At 53.1% G+C, this 21,575-nt stretch overlaps 7 protein-coding genes across 7 annotated transcripts; 4 read left to right on the forward strand and 3 right to left on the reverse strand.

Annotated features, from left to right (window-relative positions):
- Nucleotides 1-100: 100 nt before the first annotated feature.
- Nucleotides 101-508, forward strand: CCOS01_08053 (uncharacterized protein; the record flags this gene model as incomplete). The annotated part of the gene is made up of 1 exon (XM_060456215.1): nt 101-508. The coding sequence occupies one exon, from the start codon at nt 101-103 to the stop codon at nt 506-508; it is 408 nt and encodes a 135-aa protein (XP_060312489.1).
- A 33-nt stretch (nt 509-541) lies between these two features.
- CCOS01_08054 (methyltransferase domain-containing protein) lies at nt 542-1,873 on the reverse strand (the record flags this gene model as incomplete). Its single annotated transcript, XM_060456216.1, has 2 exons — nt 542-600; nt 1,453-1,873. 2 exons carry the CDS (start codon nt 1,871-1,873, stop codon nt 542-544), a joined length of 480 nt encoding a protein of 159 aa, XP_060312490.1.
- A 1,356-nt stretch (nt 1,874-3,229) lies between these two features.
- On the forward strand, nt 3,230-11,305 carry CCOS01_08055 (KR domain-containing protein; the record flags this gene model as incomplete). The annotated part of the gene is made up of 3 exons (XM_060456217.1): nt 3,230-3,412; nt 3,472-3,616; nt 3,684-11,305. The coding sequence occupies 3 exons, from the start codon at nt 3,230-3,232 to the stop codon at nt 11,303-11,305; spliced, it is 7,950 nt and encodes a 2,649-aa protein (XP_060312491.1).
- A 438-nt stretch (nt 11,306-11,743) lies between these two features.
- On the forward strand, nt 11,744-13,201 carry CCOS01_08056 (amidohydrolase; the record flags this gene model as incomplete). Its single annotated transcript, XM_060456218.1, has 1 exon — nt 11,744-13,201. The coding sequence occupies one exon, from the start codon at nt 11,744-11,746 to the stop codon at nt 13,199-13,201; it is 1,458 nt and encodes a 485-aa protein (XP_060312492.1).
- A 579-nt stretch (nt 13,202-13,780) lies between these two features.
- Nucleotides 13,781-15,542, forward strand: CCOS01_08057 (uncharacterized protein; the record flags this gene model as incomplete). The annotated part of the gene is made up of 2 exons (XM_060456219.1): nt 13,781-15,268; nt 15,354-15,542. The coding sequence occupies 2 exons, from the start codon at nt 13,781-13,783 to the stop codon at nt 15,540-15,542; spliced, it is 1,677 nt and encodes a 558-aa protein (XP_060312493.1).
- Nucleotides 15,543-15,781: 239 nt separating this feature from the next.
- CCOS01_08058 (uncharacterized protein) lies at nt 15,782-16,204 on the reverse strand (the record flags this gene model as incomplete). Its single annotated transcript, XM_060456220.1, has 2 exons — nt 15,782-15,843; nt 15,937-16,204. 2 exons carry the CDS (start codon nt 16,202-16,204, stop codon nt 15,782-15,784), a joined length of 330 nt encoding a protein of 109 aa, XP_060312494.1.
- A 603-nt stretch (nt 16,205-16,807) lies between these two features.
- Nucleotides 16,808-19,236, reverse strand: CCOS01_08059 (uncharacterized protein; the record flags this gene model as incomplete). The annotated part of the gene is made up of 5 exons (XM_060456221.1): nt 16,808-17,200; nt 17,256-18,101; nt 18,174-18,251; nt 18,395-18,899; nt 19,220-19,236. 5 exons carry the CDS (start codon nt 19,234-19,236, stop codon nt 16,808-16,810), a joined length of 1,839 nt encoding a protein of 612 aa, XP_060312495.1.
- Between the last annotated feature and the right edge of the window lie 2,339 nt (nt 19,237-21,575).

A 21,575-nucleotide genomic window follows, 5' to 3' on the forward strand; every position in this document is an offset into this window, starting at 1 on the left:
AGGCTTGCTCTATAAAGATCGGCTCTTCTCGCCAGTCATTAAATCCTAGGATAACTGAATCGGTCCGTAATCAATCCTCACATGCTCGATAACCCCAAATATGTCAACCTTCATTACGCCTGCGAATTTTGCGGCCACCATTGGGCTAGCCGCAACCATGATGGGCTCCATCGTCACGCTAAAACCAGAACTCGGCATCAAAATGTGGCACTTCGATATTGCGTCCTCCGAGGATTTCAAGGATCCAAAATCGGAAAATAGGAGCCTGATCTTGGACGAGCTGCGCTTGTTCGCCGTACGCGAGTTCTTCATTGGAGCAAGCCTGTTTGCGGCAGCATACTTCGGCAACCACAAGACCTTAGCTGCGATGTGCTTGCTTGGGGTCCCGGTGGTCACTATTGATGGCATTGTGCAGCGGAGACAGGCACCCAAGGCGGATTGGTGGGTTCATTTTGCGTTGGCGCCGGTGTTCGCTGGGTTAGGTGTTGCGTCGTGGAGGCAGCAATGATTGAGTTCGCTTCCCTCGGGGCGCGGCTTTGGGTCATGTGGCGTGCTTGGCATAAAACAGTGTGGTTGAGTCGAGCACGAGAAACTTTGGATCTTTGGTTGAGTTAGCTGAATCTCAAGTTGAAGCACCTACAGAGGGGAGGGTTTTCCACGCGTTCGCGGCGGAAAGATTTGGCTCTCAAAGTCATCAGCCATGGCTCACACACTGTCAGGGGCTGTCGGAACATTTAAAGCGGGTATATGAGCGCTAGCTTTGGTCATGCAAACTTCTATCTTTAGGCAATGTCCAGGCCCTCTTCCTCCTCCGCTAGCATATGATCCTACGCTTGTGACCGGAACGACTGAAGTCCTTCTGTTTCCGCCTCTTCTGTTAGTCGCGCTTTTGGCCCTCCGTTCATTGCAGTCTGCGGTGCTGCGGTGTAAACAAAATCACGAACGATGCCCTTGGGAGCCCACAGCCACACCCGACCGATACCTAATAGATCATGTGCTATGGAAGCATCTCGGGCATGTGCGTCTCCTTAGTAAAATGAGGCAGGAAATCACAAAGTGAAAGCTAGATTAAGGAAGGCTCACAACTAAACATTTGGCCTATCAAATCTAGCCAGCTTTCTTTTGTCAATCCTTCAGCCAGCTATATACTTCGAGCCCTCGGTGCCTTTGCCTCAAAGAGAAGGGTTGTCCCAACCACCTGCCAGTCTACGTACTTGAAACCGGCCTTGAGTGGCTCAACTATGTCAGCTGCGTAATCTTTGTTATTGTGGAAAACGCCCAAAAGATTGTGCCAGAACATGAGGAACCTTCCAAAAGCATTGTGTTTCACTCCACCGCCCAATACTGTTGCACCAACCAGAACACCATCTGGTTTCAAAAGCCGACCTAGCCCTGCCATAGCCTCTCCTTTTCGCTTGGAACTCCCAGGGAGACAGTGCAACAATAACATACAAGAAATGACGTCGAACTGTCCGTTGCTACCCATATGCAGAGATGAAGGTAGTTGCGAGGTATGGCGATCGCCAAGCACAAAGACGTCAGCTTGAACTGTGTCAACGATGACGTCGGGATGTGCCAGTTGAATGCGGTGTTGAGCCTCGGCTAGAGGGTTTTGATTGATGTCGACCAGAACGAGTATCGAATCAGGAGGAAGAGGCGCCCTCTGCATAAAAAAGCCAGTGCCGACGCCGATATCCAGCAGTCTTGCATTAGGTTTGACAAGGGAGGAAATGTGCTTGCTATAGTGACCTGAGAGGACGTCTCTAGGACATCCCCAGGCTAATGGACAGTAGAAGCCGAGGACAAGGGTATCGTAGAGCCATCGTAGAAACAGTGGGAAATAGACAGCGTTGCCAAGGGTGCTTGCAGACATGGTGTGAGGAAGCGGACGGAATGTGGGGAATTGGAAGCTGTGAAGAGATTCTTGCTTGAATCGGTTTCGCAGATTTGACAATGTTCAGGGGCATCTACTATGATATGAACCCCAGCACGGCAATATTTCGTATGAACAGTTGCTCTGACACGTTGCAGTATAAGGTTCGAGTTGTGATGCTTTAGCTTGAATGTTGCTTTTTATTAACCGCGCGGCGGCAGGAGACTTCTGTCACGTCGGTAAGCGGATACCATCCCCCGTTATCAGTCGAATACCCTAATTGGAACACATTAACTATGCAGAAGTAAAGACGCAAGACACCCATTCAACAGACCGGCGGATTAAACCGAATGGTACAAGCCTCGGCAACTAATCCGGGCAGGTGACAGACCTTCTTCTTCAGGCAACTTTTGGTGGTTAGCGCCTGGTGTTTAGGCCATATTAACTTTTACTACTATTCCACGCAAGTCGTTACAAGGGCCCAGCACGGTAAATCTGGCGGAGTTCAAACCTTCAGACTAAGGTACCAATCGTAGTCTACGATCTCGATCGAGCAATTGAGACCCGAGCGCTCGCACCTTTTGGCTCATCCGTGTACCACGCTTGCTATTGTTGGAGTTCGATCAAGGTTGATGAGATAGCCGCTTCAGTTCCGACCGAACATCTGCCCGTTCTCGCGAGTTAGACTTTAATAGCTGCGCCTTATCGTCTGGAAAGCGGGAAACCTGCTTCCGGACTCCTTCAAATGGTCGATCTGGCGGTTGAGTGATTGACAGCTGAACTCTGACGGAGCTGATTGACGTCGCAATTGTTTGAAACCTTTTGCAGCAGTGGGTTCGCGATTCCGTCTCCAAGACTCGGTCAATTCGATCCTTGAACGGCCCAAACCTTCTCAATCTCAGCTGGGCTCTCTCCAGTCAAAGTAGTTATCTAGGTGTAGCATTTTGTTGTCAGTCATGTCAACAGCGACTAAAAACGCGATTGGATCTTTTTTGGCGGAGAATCAATCAAGGAAAGTTCTCGAGACTGAAATAGCCGCAAGTGAAGTCTGACTGTAGCAACCAATTGCATTTCCACTCTTCCGTAAATATCCATTTTCCATGGAATGTGACGTTCTCAAGTTTGTGTAACTTCCGCTTGAAACCCTTCTTTGCCTCTTTTCCGTGATCATTGGACTATCCAGCATCAAGAAACTTTGGCAAGAGCTGCTGCTAAATTAGTATAGAAAGGACCGAATCCGGTAACGTCTTGTTCATGAACAGTCCTGAATCTATTAGGAATCATCGTGTTATCACTCAACTGCGGATGTCAATCCATAATCAACAACATCAAAGTCAAGTTATTAGTATGGATACAATGCAAGACCAGATACAACCTATCGCCATAGTTGGCTTGAACCTCAAGTTCCCTGGAGACGCTACTTCGGCGGAATCCTTCTGGGAGATGCTTGAGAATGCAAGGAACGCATCAAGCAAGGTGCCCTCAACCCGCTTCAACGTCGATGCATTCTATCATCCAGACCCTAACCGACTCGACAGTGTGAGTTATTGCCTTTGATTCAACGTACGTGGTCAACATCTGATTGCTCTGGAAACCAGATGCGTGTTCAAAACGCCCACTTCATGAAAGAAGATCCGCGGGCCTTTGATGCTGCCTTTTTCAACATGTCGCCAGCAGAAGCATCCATCTTAGATCCCCAACAGCGCGGGCTCCTCGAGGGCACATATCACACCTTTGAAAATGGTATGAGCCGATAGATGTTCTTGATCAAGGCATTAATCACTAATCGAGAATTTATGGAATCATACAGCTGGCTTAGCAATGGAGAGAGTTGCTGGTTCCCGCACCTCAGTTTTCTGCGCCTCTTTCGGCCGCGATAGTGATGCCATAGTGGCCCGAGATCCAGAGTTCCAATCCCGGTACCAAGCAACGTCTTCAGGGTCGTCTATGTTGTCAAACCGCATCAGTCATTTCTTTGACCTCCGAGGTCCATCTTTGACGGTTGACACCGCATGCTCCAGCGGACTGTACGCCCTTCACCTAGCGTGTCAGAGCATACTCAACGGGGAGTCCGACATGAGCCTAGTCTGTGGCTCCAATACCTATCTCACTCCCGAGTGCATGAGTTTCCCCTTGAGCAACGCCGGCTTTCTATCTCCGGATGGCCGATCCTATAGCTTTGACCACAAAGCCAACGGTTACGCTCGTGGAGAGGGATACGCATTCGTTCTTCTCAAGCCGTTGTCCAAAGCTCTGGCGGACGGAGACATTATTCGATCAGTGATCCGTGCCACAGGCGCAAATCAAGACGGGCGGACGCCGAGTATCACCCAGCCCAGTGCTGCCGCTCAGGTTGAGCTCATTCGGAGAACTTATGCTTCTGGAGGACTGGACCTTTCCGAGACCGAGTACGTGGAAGCTCACGGAACCGGCACACCAGTCGGTGATCCAATCGAGGTTTCCGCGATTGGAGAGGTTTTCAGACCTCATAGATCTAGCCCGCTCTGGATTGGGTCTGTGAAGAGCAATATTGGCCATCTCGAGGGTGCTAGTGGCCTGGCGGGTTTGCTCAAGACAGTCTTCTCGCTCGAGAGAGCCATTATACCTCCCATCGCGGACTTTGAAAAGGTGAACCCAGCAATCGACGTCGATGCGCTAGGCGTTCAGTTTCCAACGAGCTCTACGGCTTGGCCTGCCACTCCTTCTGGGATCCGCCGGGCTTCAGTAAGTTCGTTCGGATATGGCGGATCTAATGCACATGTCGTATTGGATGATGCATACAACTATCTTCGGATTCGAGGCCTTACTGGAAACCACCTATCCGTGGCCAAGTCGAATGACTCTTACAAGCCATGTGTTGCGAACAGCAGCACCTCAGTTGGACCAGTCGAAGATCAGGCCCCAGACGCCGGCATTTCTGATTCCGTTTCAGATGTTTCTGATGATAGTGGTGTCATCATTGGCTCTGAAGACGATGCTGAGCATAGCTCCATCTCGCTTCTCACATTCTCAGCCGCCGATGAGGACGGTCCACGAAGACAGGCCTCGGCGTTGCAAGATCACGTCGCTACCCAGCGGATGTCGCGAAAGAGAGCACAGAGAGTTTTCCTTGCCGACCTAGCCTACACACTCTCTCAGAAGAGCATACTCAACTGGAGAGCATTTGCAGTGGTCAAGTCGGAAGCGAACATCGGCAACAACCTCGTAGAGATCCTCTCCCCCATTACGTCAGTCTTGTCATCGAAGAGGCCAGAGCTCAATTTCGTCTTCACAGGCCAGGGAGTTCAGTACCCGCGCATGGGTCTCAAGCTGATGCGTTACGAAGTATTCCGGCAGAGTCTGATGGACTGCGACGAGTATCTGCGGTCTCTTGGTTGCGAATGGTCCGTCCTCACGGAGCTTCGGAAGGCCCCGGGATCGTCCAGAATTCAAAAGCCTGAAATTTCACAGCCCCTTTGTACCGCTCTACAGATTGCCACTGTCGACCTTCTCCGAAACTGGGATATCATACCACAATCCGTATGCGGCCACTCATCGGGTGAAATCGCGGCAGCATATTGTGCTGGAGCCCTTGGTCGCCAGTCTAGCTGGAAGATTGCATACTTTCGAGGCGTCTTGGCAGGTCGATTGGCATCTGATGCGTCTCGGAGCAAGACGACGATGATGTCTGTTGGCCTCGGCGAGGCAGCCGTACGCCCCTATCTTTCAAACAGGCTCTCGATAGCTTGTATCAATAGTCCAGCCAATGTGACGATTTCAGGGCCGACTAAAGAGATCCAGCTCCTGTTTGAGAGACTGGAGAAGGAAGAGATCTTCGTCAAAAGACTTCCTGTTGATGTTGGATATCACTCTCCGGCCATGGAAGTTGTCGCAGCCGAGTATCAAGATCGAATCCGTGATATTGGCGCACCTACTGGCTCAGCCGCCGAGAGGTTACGCAAGGAGTCTCTCGTATCCTTCTACTCCTCAACCGAGGGAAATCTCACATCTTTTGAGGCTGTGACGAACCCTTCGTATTGGGTAAAGAACCTTGTCTCTCCAGTTCTCTTCTCAGGTGCTCTCGAAGCCATGACCGGATCGAAACATGGAGGGCAACACTTCCTCGTAGAAATCGGTCCGCAGTCAGCTCTCAGACGACCTGTGCAAGATACCTTGACTCCTCACCTCGGCAAGAAGGCTGCTAAGAAATGGCAGTACGTCAGCGTATTGAAGCCCAACGTCGATGATGATCGATCATTGATGGAGGCTCTCGGCAGTCTCTGGGCAGCAGGCATCCCGATTTCTTTGTCCAAGCCAAACCAGGAGTCGACTCAAATATCGCGGAAACCGAAGATTCTGGTGGACCTTCCTTCATACCCCTTCAGTCGGTCTCGGGAGTTCTGGGAGGAGAGCAGGCTGAGTCGCAACTACGCAAAGCGTCCGTGCCGTAGGCATGCTCTTCTAGGCATCAGAGACCGTGACTGGAATCCCGAAGAGGGAAGTTGGAGGCACTTGATCCGATCCCAAGAGAACCCTTGGATCCTGGATCATGCCTTGAACGGCTCACCGCTGTATCCCGGCTCGGGTATGCTTGTCATGGCCATCGAAGCCGCCCGTCAACTTGCCACACCAGTTGAAAATCGCATCCGCGGCTATCAGCTAGACAACGTACGCTTTTTGAGAGCCATTGATGTAGACGACTCAGAGCGCGGCACAGAAGCAAAGATTGTGATGCGGCGCCGTCGACAGGCCACCAACACAAGCGGACAACAGCTCTGTTACGACTGGCGGGTTTTTGGGACCAATGGCGACGACTGGAACGAATGCGCTTATGGAAGCATCAAAGTCGAACTTGAACCGGAGCAAGTCTTGGGATCCGAACAGGCCGCCGCTTCCGAGGCACGTCGGTCCCGCTTTGAGACGTCTGTCAAAGAGCAACTTCAGGCAGACGTCGACAAATGCCGTCTGGTCGTGCACCCCAGCCAATTATACAAGAATATGTCCCAGCGATCAGGTTTCGATTACGGACCGTACTTCCAGTTGCTGAAGAACATTTCCTACGATAGGGAAGGTCATGCTACAGCCATGCTGTCAGCGAGAGATTACACTTCAAGCATGCCGTACGCTGGAGAAGACCCGTGCGTGGTTCATCCGAGCACGTTGGACGCAGTTTGTCACCTTCAGATGGTCGCCCTATCTCAAGGTGGATGGAACGCCGTCCCTACGATGATGTTCTCGCACCTGCGAAAGTTATGGGTGTCGCAAAAACTGTTCGTGGCAACTGGGAACCCCCAGCTGCGAGTTGCAACTCGAGAGACTATGCGCGCTTTCCGAGAAGCTGAGTGCAGGACACTGGTCACCTTTGCCGATTCCAATGAGCCCGTCCTCGTCCTGGATGGTCAGCGGGGTACAGCCATCACAAGTCTCAAGTCAGCCGACACAGCTGCTACTTCACAAGGCGATTCGGGCCAGAAGTTCTATGGTCTCGATTACAAACCCGACCTGTCTCTCCTGACTGTAGATGCCAAGAGTCGCTACTTCGCGGCTGCGTTCAAAGAGGATACTCGATGCCGCGCCCCTCCGAGAGAGCTCATCGATCGTGCCGATGCTATTGCTCTGCACTTCATCGAGGCGGCTCTGGAGCAAATTGACAAGGATGATAAGCCGCTGCAATTCGATAATCACCTGGCTCGGTATGTCAAGTGGATGCGGCGCGTGCACCTGAATCGGGATACATGGACGCTAGAGTCCCGGGGCCTAAGTCACCTGCGTATCGAGGAGATCTTGGATGAAGCCGAAGGCGAGCCTACGCAGAGACTTACCAAGAAGGTTGGCGAGCATCTGCACAGCATCCTCAAAGGAGAAGTAAACGCGCTCCAGGTCATATTCGAGGGCAATTTGGCCAACGAATTTTATCACTCTGACATCTTTGCAACGAATAATAGCAAGATGGGAGCGTACATCAACGTCCTAGCCCACGCGAATCCAAAACTTCGTTTGTTGGAAGTCGGAGCTGGAACCGGGAGCTCGACCGGCCGGATTCTCCCTTATCTGGCTGCGCAAGGGGTTGAAGGTGGTCCTCCAGAGGCTGTACGCTTCGGTGAATACTGCTACACAGACATCTCGGCTGGTTTCTTCGAAAAGGCGCGCGAGCGTTTCTCTTACGCGGCAAGCCACATGACGTTCAAGAAGTTGGATCTTGAGAAGCATCCCAGCGTACAAGGGTTCGCCGAAGGGACTTATGATGTCGTCGTTGCAGGCAATGTGTTGCATGCCACAAGCGACTTGATACAGACACTTCGGTATGTCAGAGGTCTTCTACGGCCTGGCGGTGTGCTTGTACTGGGCGAAACAGTCAACCTGGATAACGTCCGTGATGGCCTCATTTTTGGCCTGTTGCCTGGCTGGTGGCTACGTGAGGGACAGTGGTGGTCTACCAATAAAGAGTACCAAGACCAAGGCCCCCTTCTGACGGAAGAGCAATGGACCACGGTTCTCAAGGAGGCTGGTTTCCCGGGAATCCAAATGGCTTTCCGCGACCATGAACAAAAGCCACATCACCGAGTCTCTATCATCATAACTACCCGCCCGGAGAATGAGAGCCTCTTGAGCCAACCGTCCAGAGTCGAGTCACCCTATAGGATCATCATGGACCCTACCTCAGCGATCCAAACCTCTGTGGCCGAGTCGCTCCGAAGCCACCTTGTCTCAGGCTCTCAGCCTGGGGGGGCAGACATATCCAGCATAGTGGACATTTCATCAGGAGATACCAAATTGAACGGAGATGACGCAGTCATCAGCTTGTTAGAGCTCGATGCTTCAGTCTTATCATCCGTCGCCGCGAAGGAGTTCGAAGCCATCAAGAAGATTTCCCTTGATACCAGGTTCACGCTTTGGTTAACTTATGGAGGAGCTCCAAAGGCCACCAATCCTGCAGCCGAGGTCGCCATCGGATTCGGTCGGAGTGTCTGTTCAGAGAGAGGAGACCAAGGCTTCGTGACTTTGAACTTGTCCTACCGGCCTGAGACCCCTACGGCTGTCACTAGCGCCGTCGACAGTATCGTGCGTGTTGTTGAGAGATTGCACAACGTTTCTTGCCCTGGTACCGACAACGAGTCCGAGTTCTCGGTAGACAATGGCTTGATCTGCATTCCTCGCCTTATGCCTACACCTCATATGGATCACGCGCTTTCCATCAAGCAAAGTGGCGACAGGCTCAAGTCGTTCACGTTCAACAGGGATGGTCCGAAGCCGCACATCAGTATCACTATTGAAACCCCTGGGCTTCTTGATACCATCTTCTACGCAGAGAACGCCGAGGCGGACAAGGAGCTCCAGGCGGGTGACATTGAGATCGAAGTCAAGGCAACCAGCATGAACTTCAAGGATGTCATGATTGCTCTGGGGCAGATTCCTGGGCGAAGCTTTGGATTTGACGGCGCTGGCGTTGTCTCTAGAGTCTCGCGGGAGAGTAATCTTTGCCCAGGCGACTCGGTGTTGTTCTGCAGCTCTACTGGAGGAGGCTTCGGAACATTTGTGCGCTGTCCTGAACTGCAAACAGAGAAGCTCCCTACAGGCATGTCTTTCCAAGTAGCTGCCGCAATTCCGGCTGTGTGGTCTACAGTGGTGTACTCTCTCGACCACATTGCACGTCTCAGCCGTGGTGAGACTGTTCTCATCCACGCAGCCGCTGGAGGTGTCGGACAGGCAGCTGTGCAACTTGCTCAGTTGCGGGGTGCCAAAGTCTTTGCGACCGTGGGAAGTCAGACGAAGCGTGAGCTTGTCAAGCAGCTCTTTGGACTCTCGGACGACCAAATCTTTAACAGCCGTGATGAAACTTTTGCCCAAGATGTGCTTCACGCCACGGAAGGCCGAGGCGTGGATGTGGTTCTCAACTCACTAGGCGGCGAGCTCCTTCGTCAGTCTTGGGAATGCATCGCACCCTTCGGTCGCTTCATCGACATTGGCAAAGCGGACATCATCGCTAACAATACTTTGCCGATGGGACCATTTAATCGAAATGTGACGTTCTCTGCGGTTGATCTAGTCGTAGTTCATGAAGAGGCAAAGCCTCTCATGAAGAAGATCCTGCAGGATGTCACGAGGCTGTTCGAGGAGAACCCTCACCTACACGAACCCAAGCCGCTTCACGTATTCTCACCTTCAAAGCTCGAGGATGCAATGCGCTTCCTCCAGGGCGGGAAGAATACAGGCAAAGTCATCATCGACTACGCTTCCGCGACCGACACAGTAGAGTACCGACCTTCGCAGCTTCAGCACGGGTACAACTTCGACGCGAATGCCACGTACGTTATCAGCGGCGGCCTGGGTGGACTTGGTCGTGAGATTGCTCGGTGGATGGTCTCGCGCGGGGCCCGGAACCTACTTCTCCTCTCCTCACGTGGTGTCGCAGGACGACCAGACGCTCTCAAGCTTATTCAAGAACTCGAAGCCACCGATGGAGTCACAGTGCTCGCGCCGACGTGTAACGTTGTCGACCGGGGAGCGGTCGAGGATACCCTCCTGAAGGCATCACGAGAGCTTCCACCGATCAAGGGCTGCATACAGGCCGCCATGGTACTCCGCGATGACATGCTTGCCAAAATGTCTCATTCAATGTTCCATGAGACTCTCGGTCCTAAGCGCGCTGGATCATGGAATCTGCACCAGCTCCTGCCCGACGACATGGACTTCTTTGTCTTGCTCTCGTCATTCTGTGGCATCATGGGCAATCGTGGACAGAGCAACTATGCAGCTGGAAACGCATTCGAGGATGCTCTCGCGCGTCATCGAGTGGCACAAGGCCTCAAGGGCGTCTCGGTCGACTTGGTGCTCGTCGCTGAGGCCGGTTGGGCCAATGTCAACTATGAGTCCGTGACGCAGAGCCTCCGCGCCGGTCATGACAATCTCACACAGGCACAGCTGATGGAGTTGCTTGATTTGCTCTGCGACCCAAGCTACAACTGCGCAAAGCCTGGCGCAGCTCAGGTCGTCAACATGGTGGACAGCGCGGCGGACCTGGCGCGCATGACACAACAAGGGCTCTTGGATTGGATGCAGAAGCCCATGTTCAGCAATCTTCTCCGTATGGGCGAGACCGAGGCTAGCGGCAATGGCCGTGGGGCTGGTGGAGGCAATAGTGATGGAAGCGACGACGTCAACCGGCTGGCTTTGGTGAAAGCGGCGCCTGACTTGTCGACTGCCAGCGAGATCGTAACCCAGGGTCTCGTACAAAAGCTGGCCAAGTCGCTGTCTGTGCCGATTGAGACGCTTGACGTCGGGAAACCGGCGTACGTTGTTGGTGTTGATTCCTTGATTGCGGTTGAGGTTCGGTATTGGTTCATGAAACAGCTCCTTGTTGAGGTGCCTGTATTCGAGATTCTCAAGAACCAGAGTATGACGGATCTGTGTCAGCAGGTGGCTTCCAAGGTTCTGCAAAGCAGCTCGAAGTAGACTTCCGTATCTTAAGATAGCTGAATGGGATGAGCGTAATGACTGTCGACTCATCTCAATCTGACCTGTACCAATCTCAACCGATCAAAATCGCCTTTCTCAGTGAACGTCGAGTAGGATATCATGACAATCTATCTCTCTGAATCGCAACACCAGCTGCTCACAGCCACTTGCTATTGATCCCGGATATACGGCCAATCCTGGGAACCTCCCATTCTTAATGAGGATTGGTCAGAGACGGCAAAGCAAGACGACGAGACGACCTTCCTAATTAGGTACTCGGGACCGCTGGAACATTCATGGTCCTACTACGCCGCGGAGCATCACCGGTCGCCTCATAAAGGCCAGGTTTGATCTCATATCGCGACTGAGTTTTGAGACACCAATTGACCAAAGCGCAATCGAAACTTATGATAGGACTCAATTGACACAGCCAATATGACACGGCGTCTCATCGAACGACCAGCCCAGATCTACTCTGCGTCTCTGGGTGGCTCATTCAGGCCAATTTACACCGGCACGGACTCCGAACTGCCCGTTAGCATCTTCAAGAAAACAACTCTCACCATCATCACCACCTCCCTTCTCATCCCCGGCGACGGCGAACCCATCAAAGATGCCGCTCTCGTCATATCATCAAAGCTCATCGCCTGGATCGGCCCGCAGTCGTCAATCCCTAAAGAGTACACCGACTCTCCTCACAAGTCCTATTCCACCCCATACCTGATGCCCGGTCTCTGGGACTGTCACGCTCACTTTGGGGGAGAGTCTCCCGACGCAGGATCCAGTGGCGATCCCTACCAGGTCTTTATCACAGAGCACCCCGCCGCATCCGGCGCCCGTCTCACGCGCATGTGTTGGCTGGCTCTGCAGCGAGGATACACGTCCCTCCGCGATGTGGCTGGCATGGGCTGCGAGATCTCCCGCGCCATCGAAGATGGATCCATTGTAGGACCCAACGTCTACAGCTCCGGCGCGTGTATCAGCCAGCTGGCTGGCCACGGTGACATCTTCTCTCTCCCGGCTGGAGATGTGCTGTTGAACTTGGGCGTGTCGCAAGTCACTGCAGGACACTTTGGCACTGCAACGAGCATGATCGTGGACGGCGTTGATGAGTGTCGCCGCGCCGTCCGATTGCAAATTCGGCGAGGGGCAAAGTGCATCAAGGTCATGGCATCTGGCGGCGTGATGTCTCGTGACGATAATCCGCTCTACGCGCAGTTTAGTCCCGCGGAACTCGAGACGGTCGTGGAAGAGGCAAACAGACAAAATCGCGTGGTCGCGGCGCATGTCCATGGCAAGCCCGGCATCATGGCCGCCATCAAGGCTGGCGTCACGACGTTGGAGCATGTCTCATTTGCCGACCGCGAGTGCATCGATCTCATCAAGGAGAAGGGCATCATATACATTGCCACACGTCTCGTCATGGACTTGCTGCTCGGCACCGGAGGGAAGGGGATCCCTCCTACAGCTTGGGAGAAAGTGAAGCTGTGTGCCACGAATCACTTGGCGGCATACAAAATGGCCATCGAGGCTGGTATTCCGATTGCCCTAGGTACAGACACGGGACCCGGGTTCAACATGGCAATGGAGTTGGAGGCGGCCGTGAAGGCAGGAATGAGCAATCTGGAGGCTATCAAAGCGGCGACCGCGAATGGACCGCTCAGCGTGGGTGGACAAGCGCCCAAGACAGGACAGCTCAAGGCTGGTTATGAGGCAGATGTTCTTGGTCTGTTGGAGAACCCGGTGGAAGACGTCAGGGTGCTGCAAAAGATTGAGAATGTCGCATGGGTCTGGAAAGGAGGTTCTCTCTTCAAGGGGCCCGGTGTTGGACCCTGGGGTGAGGATCCTAGTTCCTTTGACGAGTGGTCTGCGGCCACATACATTCGTTCATAGTGCCCCGATAATGCCTTCTTTGGCCTTTTTCTAACCTCCGTTCTGTTTTGCTTCTTCATGAAGCTGGCAAAGCTTTAGTTATGTGTGCTAATGCGTATATTGATGACTTCAAAATCTCCTGGAAAAGACGCGATTCTTTGGTCGTCGGTTTCCTCAAAGCCCGTTGTAGTCCAAACCCATGGAGGAACGCTTTAGGTGTTCCGCAACTTGATCCGAGTTGTTGAGTTGTGATATGGTCTTTGGCCTTTCCAGCATGTAGCCCAGATAGCTTTCAAGCCGAGCCTAAGGCCCTGATAATGACGGATTTCCATGTTTGAAGATCCCAGAATCTTTGACATCGAGACAAAGACATCACCAGCTCCAGCTTCGTCGTCCATCTATCGCCGGGCCTCTGTTTGAAGCCACGATCCAACTCGATATCTCTCCAAGGGGGTGCCCGAAGTCATAGTTAAAAAGGCCTCGTCATCGCTCCATCTAGATGATAGCGCCTTCTTCCTCATCTCAACCTCATCCAAATTAGTATCATTCTCACTCCCACCAATGAATCTTTCATCTGAAATACAAAGCACCGCATCCAGCATGTGCCCGAGACCAGAAGATACGCTCGGTAATTTCGACCTCTATCCCGCGAGCTACTTCGTGCCCATCCGCCACGGCGGCCAACGCCCGGTCAAAGTCGCAGGCTACACCCTCAGAGCGCTCGCCGAAACCTGCCGCAGCGAAGAGAGATACAATGCCGCCCGTGAATCTCTCATGAGCATCATCCACATTTTCCACGAAGAGATTGAGATGCTCCGAATTGCCGGGTCGCCTGCTGCTAAGCCACATGAGCAAGGCTATCTCAACGGCTGGGAAGATGCCTTGTCAACCGTCATCGGCGTTCTAGACTATTGCATCGTCAAGTCGGTGTCTCAGTCTTCCCCTAACGCTCACCCCGAGACGCCGCAACAGCTTGATCGCCCTTTTCATTCTCTCAGGGTGAAGAAGTTGGCAGAGATGTACGCATGCCGTTCGCTTCTGAGTCTGGAAAGCCTAGAACAGGCTCCCGATGATGTCAAAGGCAAGAGACCGGCGACACCTGATGGAATTGATATTCGCCAGGGAGAAAGTGCCGCCCGCTGGCTGGAGTTCATCGCCGGCGACGAGTATCGTCTCCCAAAGAAGCACTCATCTCTGGATATCCCCTCCACCGAAACTAACGGCTCGGGCGTCAGCACGCCCTCAACGACAAGCAGCGGCTCCTCGGCCCAGAACCTCCTCTCGTTCCCATCCAGCCAAGATACCGAGAGATTCGCCATGGCCGAAGAGAACCAACTAATCCCCGATGCTTCGGAACTCATCCGCGGCATCGACACCATCCAGATCCTGCTCCACTACGAGCGACAATGCCGCATCTCGGAGCGCAGAATCGCAGCGGAGCTAATCAAGTCGAGCGTCCTCCGCCGGGCCATCTTTCAAGACCGTATCGGCCGCGTGCACACGTCCGAGGGTGCGAATGGCAGTCGCAAGAAAGGTGTTGAGGATAGCATCAACGATCCGTTCTTTGGTCAGACGATGTACGAGAAGGCTGTGGGACAAGTGAAGTCGCTTTTCCGACGTTGGGGTGGTACTGCCTGGCAAGATGATACAGAGACGGAGGCAGACACGGAGACTGATACCGATACTGACCTCAGGGAAGCAAGTACGCAAGCTGTTGAAGAGCGCGCTGGCTCGACTAGCGAGAGTCTCGTGGGAGAGTACGGCTATTTCGAGTCCAGCCTTGCATGCCTCAACCCGGATTCAGATCTCTCGTTTCCAATGGTGCCGGAACCTTCGTACCAGCTGGGATATCAGGGAACAGAAGCTTGTGTGCCACATGTACAAGCCCCCATATACCAAAGCTTGTTCATGAGATCGCCGTACTTGACGCCGCAATCTGGAAGCTCATGTGATACATCTAACGTTCTCTCATCATCCGAATACCGCCCGCTGCCTAGTCAATCGTATCTCATGGTAGAAGCGAACAGCCCCAAGGACGCCTGGGATCTACTCTCATCCTCACAAGACTCGCTGGCGAACATTGAGCAGGTACCCGCTTCCAGGGAACGAGAACAGCTCAAGCTCAGAAAGTCACCATTACTTGAATATTATGGCTCACACTACCCAAAGAAAGATCTCGGAGAAGCCCGTCATAGGGCATCACTCGCGGCCTCGCGGTCTCAAGGAACGTCAGCAGAGCCAGATTGTCCTGCAAGTTCCACACTTCCTCAACCTCCTTCCGAACCCTGGACTGTCGTGTGTCAATGTAAGAGATGTCAGGAACGGGCTTCTCGCGATCAGGTTTGAACGATGGTCATGCTGATTTTGGGGGGTATCAAATTTCGTAGGTATTTGGGCTAGGTTGTTGGGTGGTACTTTGGTTAGACTTGAGAGATTGTTAGTTGGATGATTTTTCCAGGAATGCAGTAGACTGGTTTACTCACGAAGCATGGCCATGACTGCTCCTTGTGAACCTTCCCTACTGTTGCCCGTGAAGTGCCCCGCAACGCCATTCCGGGCTTTCGCATCCCTCAACCTTGCTCCCGTATCTTCGCCCAACGTCTATGCAATGGTCTCCGTCTCCATATCTCCCTCCTCGGGCTTCTCGGCAGTCTCCTCAACATCTGTAACAATCAAAGTCAGCTTTGGTCGCCACTTACTTCAAGCGTCTCATTCCGCCCCAAAGTCTTGTCCATAGTAGCACGAGGAGCACTCACCCTGCATGACAACCTCTCCCTCAGCCTCCATCTTCCTCCTCATCGCATGGGCAATCTTCTTCTCCATCTTCTTGGCCTTCTTCTTGCTCATGGGCGCGTTGGGACCGCTGGTGGCCATCAGACCGGGCCTCGCGCCGCGCATGGTGTCCGTCCTCGCAATCTTGTGCTTGTTCGCCTCGGACTTCTTACGGCGGGCAATCTTGGCGCCGAGGGCCTTGTTGGCCAGGCGGTTCTTGGAGGGACCGTTGGGGTTCTTGACTGACGGCATGGTGGCGGTGGTCTTTGGTGTCGTCGAAAGGATTGGGGAATTCGACGTAGGGAGAGGGAGAGGAGAGACGGTGTCGAAGACGGAATGTCAAAACTGGGCAGCGGATGCAATGCGATGGAGCGTCGCTCTGGGATTTTTTAAAGTGGGACACGGGGCGGGATGCAGGGTCGGGGTCCAGGCCTGCCCCGCTAAGGTGAGGTCGCCCCTCGCCGACCCCACACGCCTCACCAAGGTCGGTGTACATCAAGGTGAAGCCAGACCTGGAGGGAGTAAAGTAGTAAGACACGGCTCTGTGGCAGTACTTGTATGCCGCTCGGTCTCTCGGCAAGAAAGCCAGAACATGATACATGATGCCCACAACGGGTTGTTGAGATATTACCGTATTTCTATGTGCCACATCTACTCGGACAACTGTATATCGTGATAGATCCGAGCAGATAAAATTTCAAGATGTCAAACTACAAATCGAGATTGTTGTCCTATTGAGACGCTTTCCTGCCCATGAAATGTGCTGCAACCTGGATCCAAACGCCGAACCTGAAATGCGATATGCCTTTCCCATCTATTCAATCAACGCCAATGTAGACTACTCTTTTACACTCATCACCGCGCCACTCTGTCACTGTTCTTTCCAATAGTGCTAGGGCTGCTAGGGCTTCCCTCGTCATCAACTTCGTCCTTCAGGCCTTTGCGGGCCTCGTCATCGTCGTCGTCGCTCATAAGGCCCTCGAGCTCGAATTCCTCGGCATCACGCACTTGACGGGTTTCACCGGGGCGACCGTTGGCCAGGGGCACGCCATTCGCCAGGTTGACCTTGCCTTCGGTGTTGGTGTTACGGTCGAACAGGTGAATGAGCATCATGGTGAAAAGGAAGAGAAGGAATGCGAAGGAGTAGAGGATAAGGATATACGACACGTGGTCGAGACCCGAATTGGCGACAAGTTCCATCTGCTCCTCAGTGGCACCCATGAAGAGGAAGCCAGAGGCGTACAAAAGCTACAAGGCATTAGATAGTACTCAAACAACGGCTTTTGGGTGATACAAAACTTACGAAGACAGGAATGAACTGCCAGCTGTTGGTTTGGCGTCCATCGGCAGAGACGCCAACGCCGTCCTTGACAACGAAGGCAACCTCAATAACACGGGTAATGCCGACACCCATCAAGGTCTTGCCAAACATGCTGTGGGTCATGGCGCTGATGGGAAGGTCCTGGGGATGGGCAGACATGGCCCATCCAGTGACACCAATGACGAAGCCGGGAATGAAGTTGCGCTTGGGGTTTCCGTCGCGGTCCCGACTGAGCCAGATACCAACAAGACCAGCACACCACCAGATAATACCCATGGTTGTATGTTGCCAGTCGTTCCTGACCCACTCCGTGCCCCATCGATGCTCGGTAAAGGTGTTCACGCAGCCCCATGCCGCAATAACAATGCTGTCAAAAAATTCCTGGGATCGGCCACTGCGTCGCACCCACAGCTGTCCAACGAGGAGAAGCAGGGTCAAGATGATTCCGTAAGCAATGAAGGCGCTACCCATGATGAAATGCGCCAAACACTGGCCGAGATGGTCGCCCTGGCAGAAACCCAGCGAGGTAATGCCGCCAAACAAGAATTGCGTCCAAGCCAAGACTGGCGAGGCCTTGCCCAAGATGCTGTGGGCGGGCTTGATGAAGCGGCGGATACGACCGTTGATGCCCTTCTCGAGATGCAGCCTGAGGTAAATGCCCAAGCCGACCTGGGAGGCCATGATGATCATGAGCCAGTTGGCGAAGGAGGCATGGACGTTATGGGCAACGAATTGTCTTCCGCCATGCATGTGGCCGAGGAAATATCCGACAATGGCGAGGGCGGAGCCGAGGACTTGAGTCGGAACATGCCAGCGGTTCTTGGTCATCTAAAGAGAGGCAATCGTTAGCAACTCTTGGGAAGTTCAGAAACTTGTAGACCGGGTAGGATCGCCACTTACGCCCAAGACCATGCCGACGGGGAAGATGACCCCGAAGGCCAGCATCATGATGAAGATATGAATCCATAGTATTGTGTCCTGCAATTGTCGTCAGTTAGCATTCCTGGCCTTTTTGTTTCTCGTGTTTCTCGGAGGTGTTTCATGAGGTCGGGCAGTTTTTCTCGAAGGCAGTCTGCGTGCGTGCAGTCTCTTGGTTCGGTGAGGTGGTGATGGTCGCTTACGATGGGTTCTTGCGAGACGGTCTCGCCCTCTTGGATGTGGCTGACGCCGTGTTCGTGACCGAGAGCCATGGGAAGCGATGTGAGGATGTATGCAGCAGCAGCGAGTGTCTTGAAGGAGGAGAAAGACTTGAGCGGCAACGAGGCCGTAGAAGAGTCAAGTCGCGCCATGACGGGCGTTTCGAAATAGCAGAAGCGTCCCCTGTGCTGCTGAGCCTTGGTGTGCTGGGCTTGTCGGGGCGCGCTGGAGCCAGACGTGTCACAGACTTGAGCCTGGCTGGAGTGTTTGGAGCGGGGCGGGCTTGAGGATGTCGCAATGCAATTGGCGAGGTTCGGACGAAGCGTCGAGGATGGTGAGGTAAGGTAAGGTAAGCAACAATAGGGACCGGACGAGACGAGACGGGTGGGCGGCAAGGTACGCTGTAGAGCAAGCGAATGTCTACGGGGGAGGTTGTAGCGTGGCGGTACTGGTGCAATGAGGCGCGTGGGGACGGTCGCGGGAAGGGGTCTGAGGGTTTCGATCGGTCGGTCGTTCGGTCAGGCCAAGGCTTGAAAGGTCGGTCGTTACCGTGGGTGAGGACAAGGTAAGGTTGGTGTGGGAGTGGAGGGAGGGAGAAGCTATCTTGGGACGGCGACGGGACCCTTGGGTGCAGGCAGTCCTCCTCTCCTATGATGGTTTTTTGTCGGACGGAGAGGATTTTGGGGGCGATATGTCGTGCAAATAGAGATATGTAGGATGCAAAAGAGAGAATGGCGAAAGAAGAATGAGGCTCACGGCTGGGCTGGGCTTGAAAGAAAAGGAGAGAGAAGCGCCAAATTGGAAAAGACCCGGTCGTCGTGTCCATTAGATTGTGGCTTTGCTGATGCACCGGACACTGAGAAACCCGACCTGGACGGCCTACCTATCCGTACATACCTCCACAGCACTCCGTAGGTAAGGTACGCATACGTATTTCGTACGAGTACATGGAAGCGAGCCGGAGGCTTCGGTAACGCCCATATTGCAAGTGGGGTCGACCTCTAGAAGGTATCGTTACGCACATATTTTGCTGGGGTGTACTTCTCCGGGGAATCCGTTACCCAAACTGCCCGCCCGTTGTGATGGAAGTGGGAGGGACAACATTGACCAGGCCTGGGCAGATTACGCGGGGGATGATGCAAAGTATCTATTCATATTGAACTGTATCGCGTTGTACCTTGGTTTTCTTGTTGTCTGTTCGAGCAGTTGCTGACTGCCTCACACCTGCCTTCTATTGCTGTTGCAGTGCTTGTGACTTGTCGGCTCCTTCTCTACGACTCTGGGAATCTGCAGACGGGACCCGGGAGTGCAGGTGGCAGCTGCTCCCGCCTGCCCTGCACGTTCCACATCCCATCCAGCTCCTTCCCATTCGTCAGCCAGGTACGTATCGCACTTTCCCATCGTGGCATAACAGCATTGAGCGCATTTCCATTGGCCAAGACAGGCATTCACCCCCTCTCTCTAGTGGACCCTCTAAGAAATGCCCAGTCGAAAAAAGTTGTTCGCCCATTTTGTTGTTCCCCGTCGCCGACTTTCCGTTCCAGGTTCGCCGGTCCGCCCGCAACGGCACGACGGGCATCAGTCAGCACAATCACCCGCACTGCACTCTGCCACTCACACTCACACTCATACTCATCCTCACACCTCACACCTCACACCTCATAGGTACTGCGTACTCCCTCATCTTAGTCAATGACTTACTCAGTCGCCAATGTACCTGTCACGATGCTGTAGTCAGAAACGTCTCAAGACTCGCGATCAAGACTCAAGATAACCAACACAACTAGAGGACAGAGTTGCAATTTGGCAGAAGACCTCCCAAGAACACTGCCCCAATGCCAAATGTCCTCTACTCCCCCTGCCAAGCTATCATTTTGAACCCGGCCCGCCTAGCAAGCTCAGCCATACCACGCTCAAGAGCTAACATTCTGCAAAAAATGCCCCTAAAGTCTCTCCCTTCCAAATCCAGTCCTGTTCATCCCCCACACAATTTGCATCTTGGCCCGAGCAAGCCAAGCTGTCCATTTCTTTTACCGCTTGCCAATGCTTGAGCCGATGTCAAGTTTGCGCTTGGCTAGGAGCTACTTTTCTGGCTGCAGCCTGCGACTATGAATCCGCCCACATGTCGTCTCATAGATTCGCGAGTGTGAGGCCTCTGGAAGTCGGATTAACATGTATCCTGGCATGCGTTTGTACAACACACGTAGGCTTATACGAGTGGTATGCACAACTGACTATGACATGACGTATCGATGTGAAGCCATCATCATTTTCACTCACTCAATAAGTAACTTCATCACGTACTACCGTGCTACCTACCCCAATGACTTCACACTTACAGCAGCTGTTTACAAGGCCCATCGTCTGTTGTCCCTGGTTTAGGACAGGAAAAGGGTTCGAGCGGTTCGCGTGGGCATAATCGTGTGCGAGTGCGCCAACTACATGGGATTGGAATGGCACGAACCCTTCTCAGGAACATCTTGACACGGCCGTCAAAAGGCTAGCTAGCCGTGCCATTAATGCCGTCTCAACTCTGGCCTCTGGATGCCCCTCCAAGGTTTATCAGAGCTATGAGTATGTGTGCAAGCTCAGGCCCGATGATCCTCATTTTCTCAGTCTTCATTTCGATGTAAGTCAGCATAGCAAAACTTTCAACTGATCTTGGTCAAGGAGAGACGGCTTGACCATTCGTGTGAGCATCCTCGATATTGAACAGCAGTTGGCAGAGGCGATGTGGTGCAAGATTTGTTCACCCTCCATTGGAGGCATGGATTTTCTCACCAGTCAAAGCCCTATCCTCAATGATTGCGTTGTTGCCGTTAAGATCGCGAGCCTAGGAGGAATACATTCATAGCCAGAAATTACTGCCGTCAGGTCTTCAACAGGAGTACGGAAACCCTCACTGGTGCCCAATAATAGCTCGTTCCCACTGAACTCTTCAGTCATAGGCGGAAGATATGATCTAGTGAGGTAATTGACACTTGGAATTGCCCATGTGCTCTCCCAGAATATGTCGATATGAATGAAGCATACATGTTCTCAAGGCTTGAGGCCGCCTTTCGAGTCCATATCCCAACCATCTTTCCCTTGAAGCAACGTGTCACTCAAGGGAAGTTGCCGGTGCCGGCCCCATCATTCAAGCTTAACATGTGCAGGCAGAACCAT

The sequence above is a fragment of the Colletotrichum costaricense genome, assembly GCF_030867565.1.
Source record: "Colletotrichum costaricense strain IMI 309622 chromosome Unknown Scaffold_8.1, whole genome shotgun sequence".
NCBI lineage: Eukaryota > Fungi > Ascomycota > Sordariomycetes > Glomerellales > Glomerellaceae > Colletotrichum > Colletotrichum costaricense.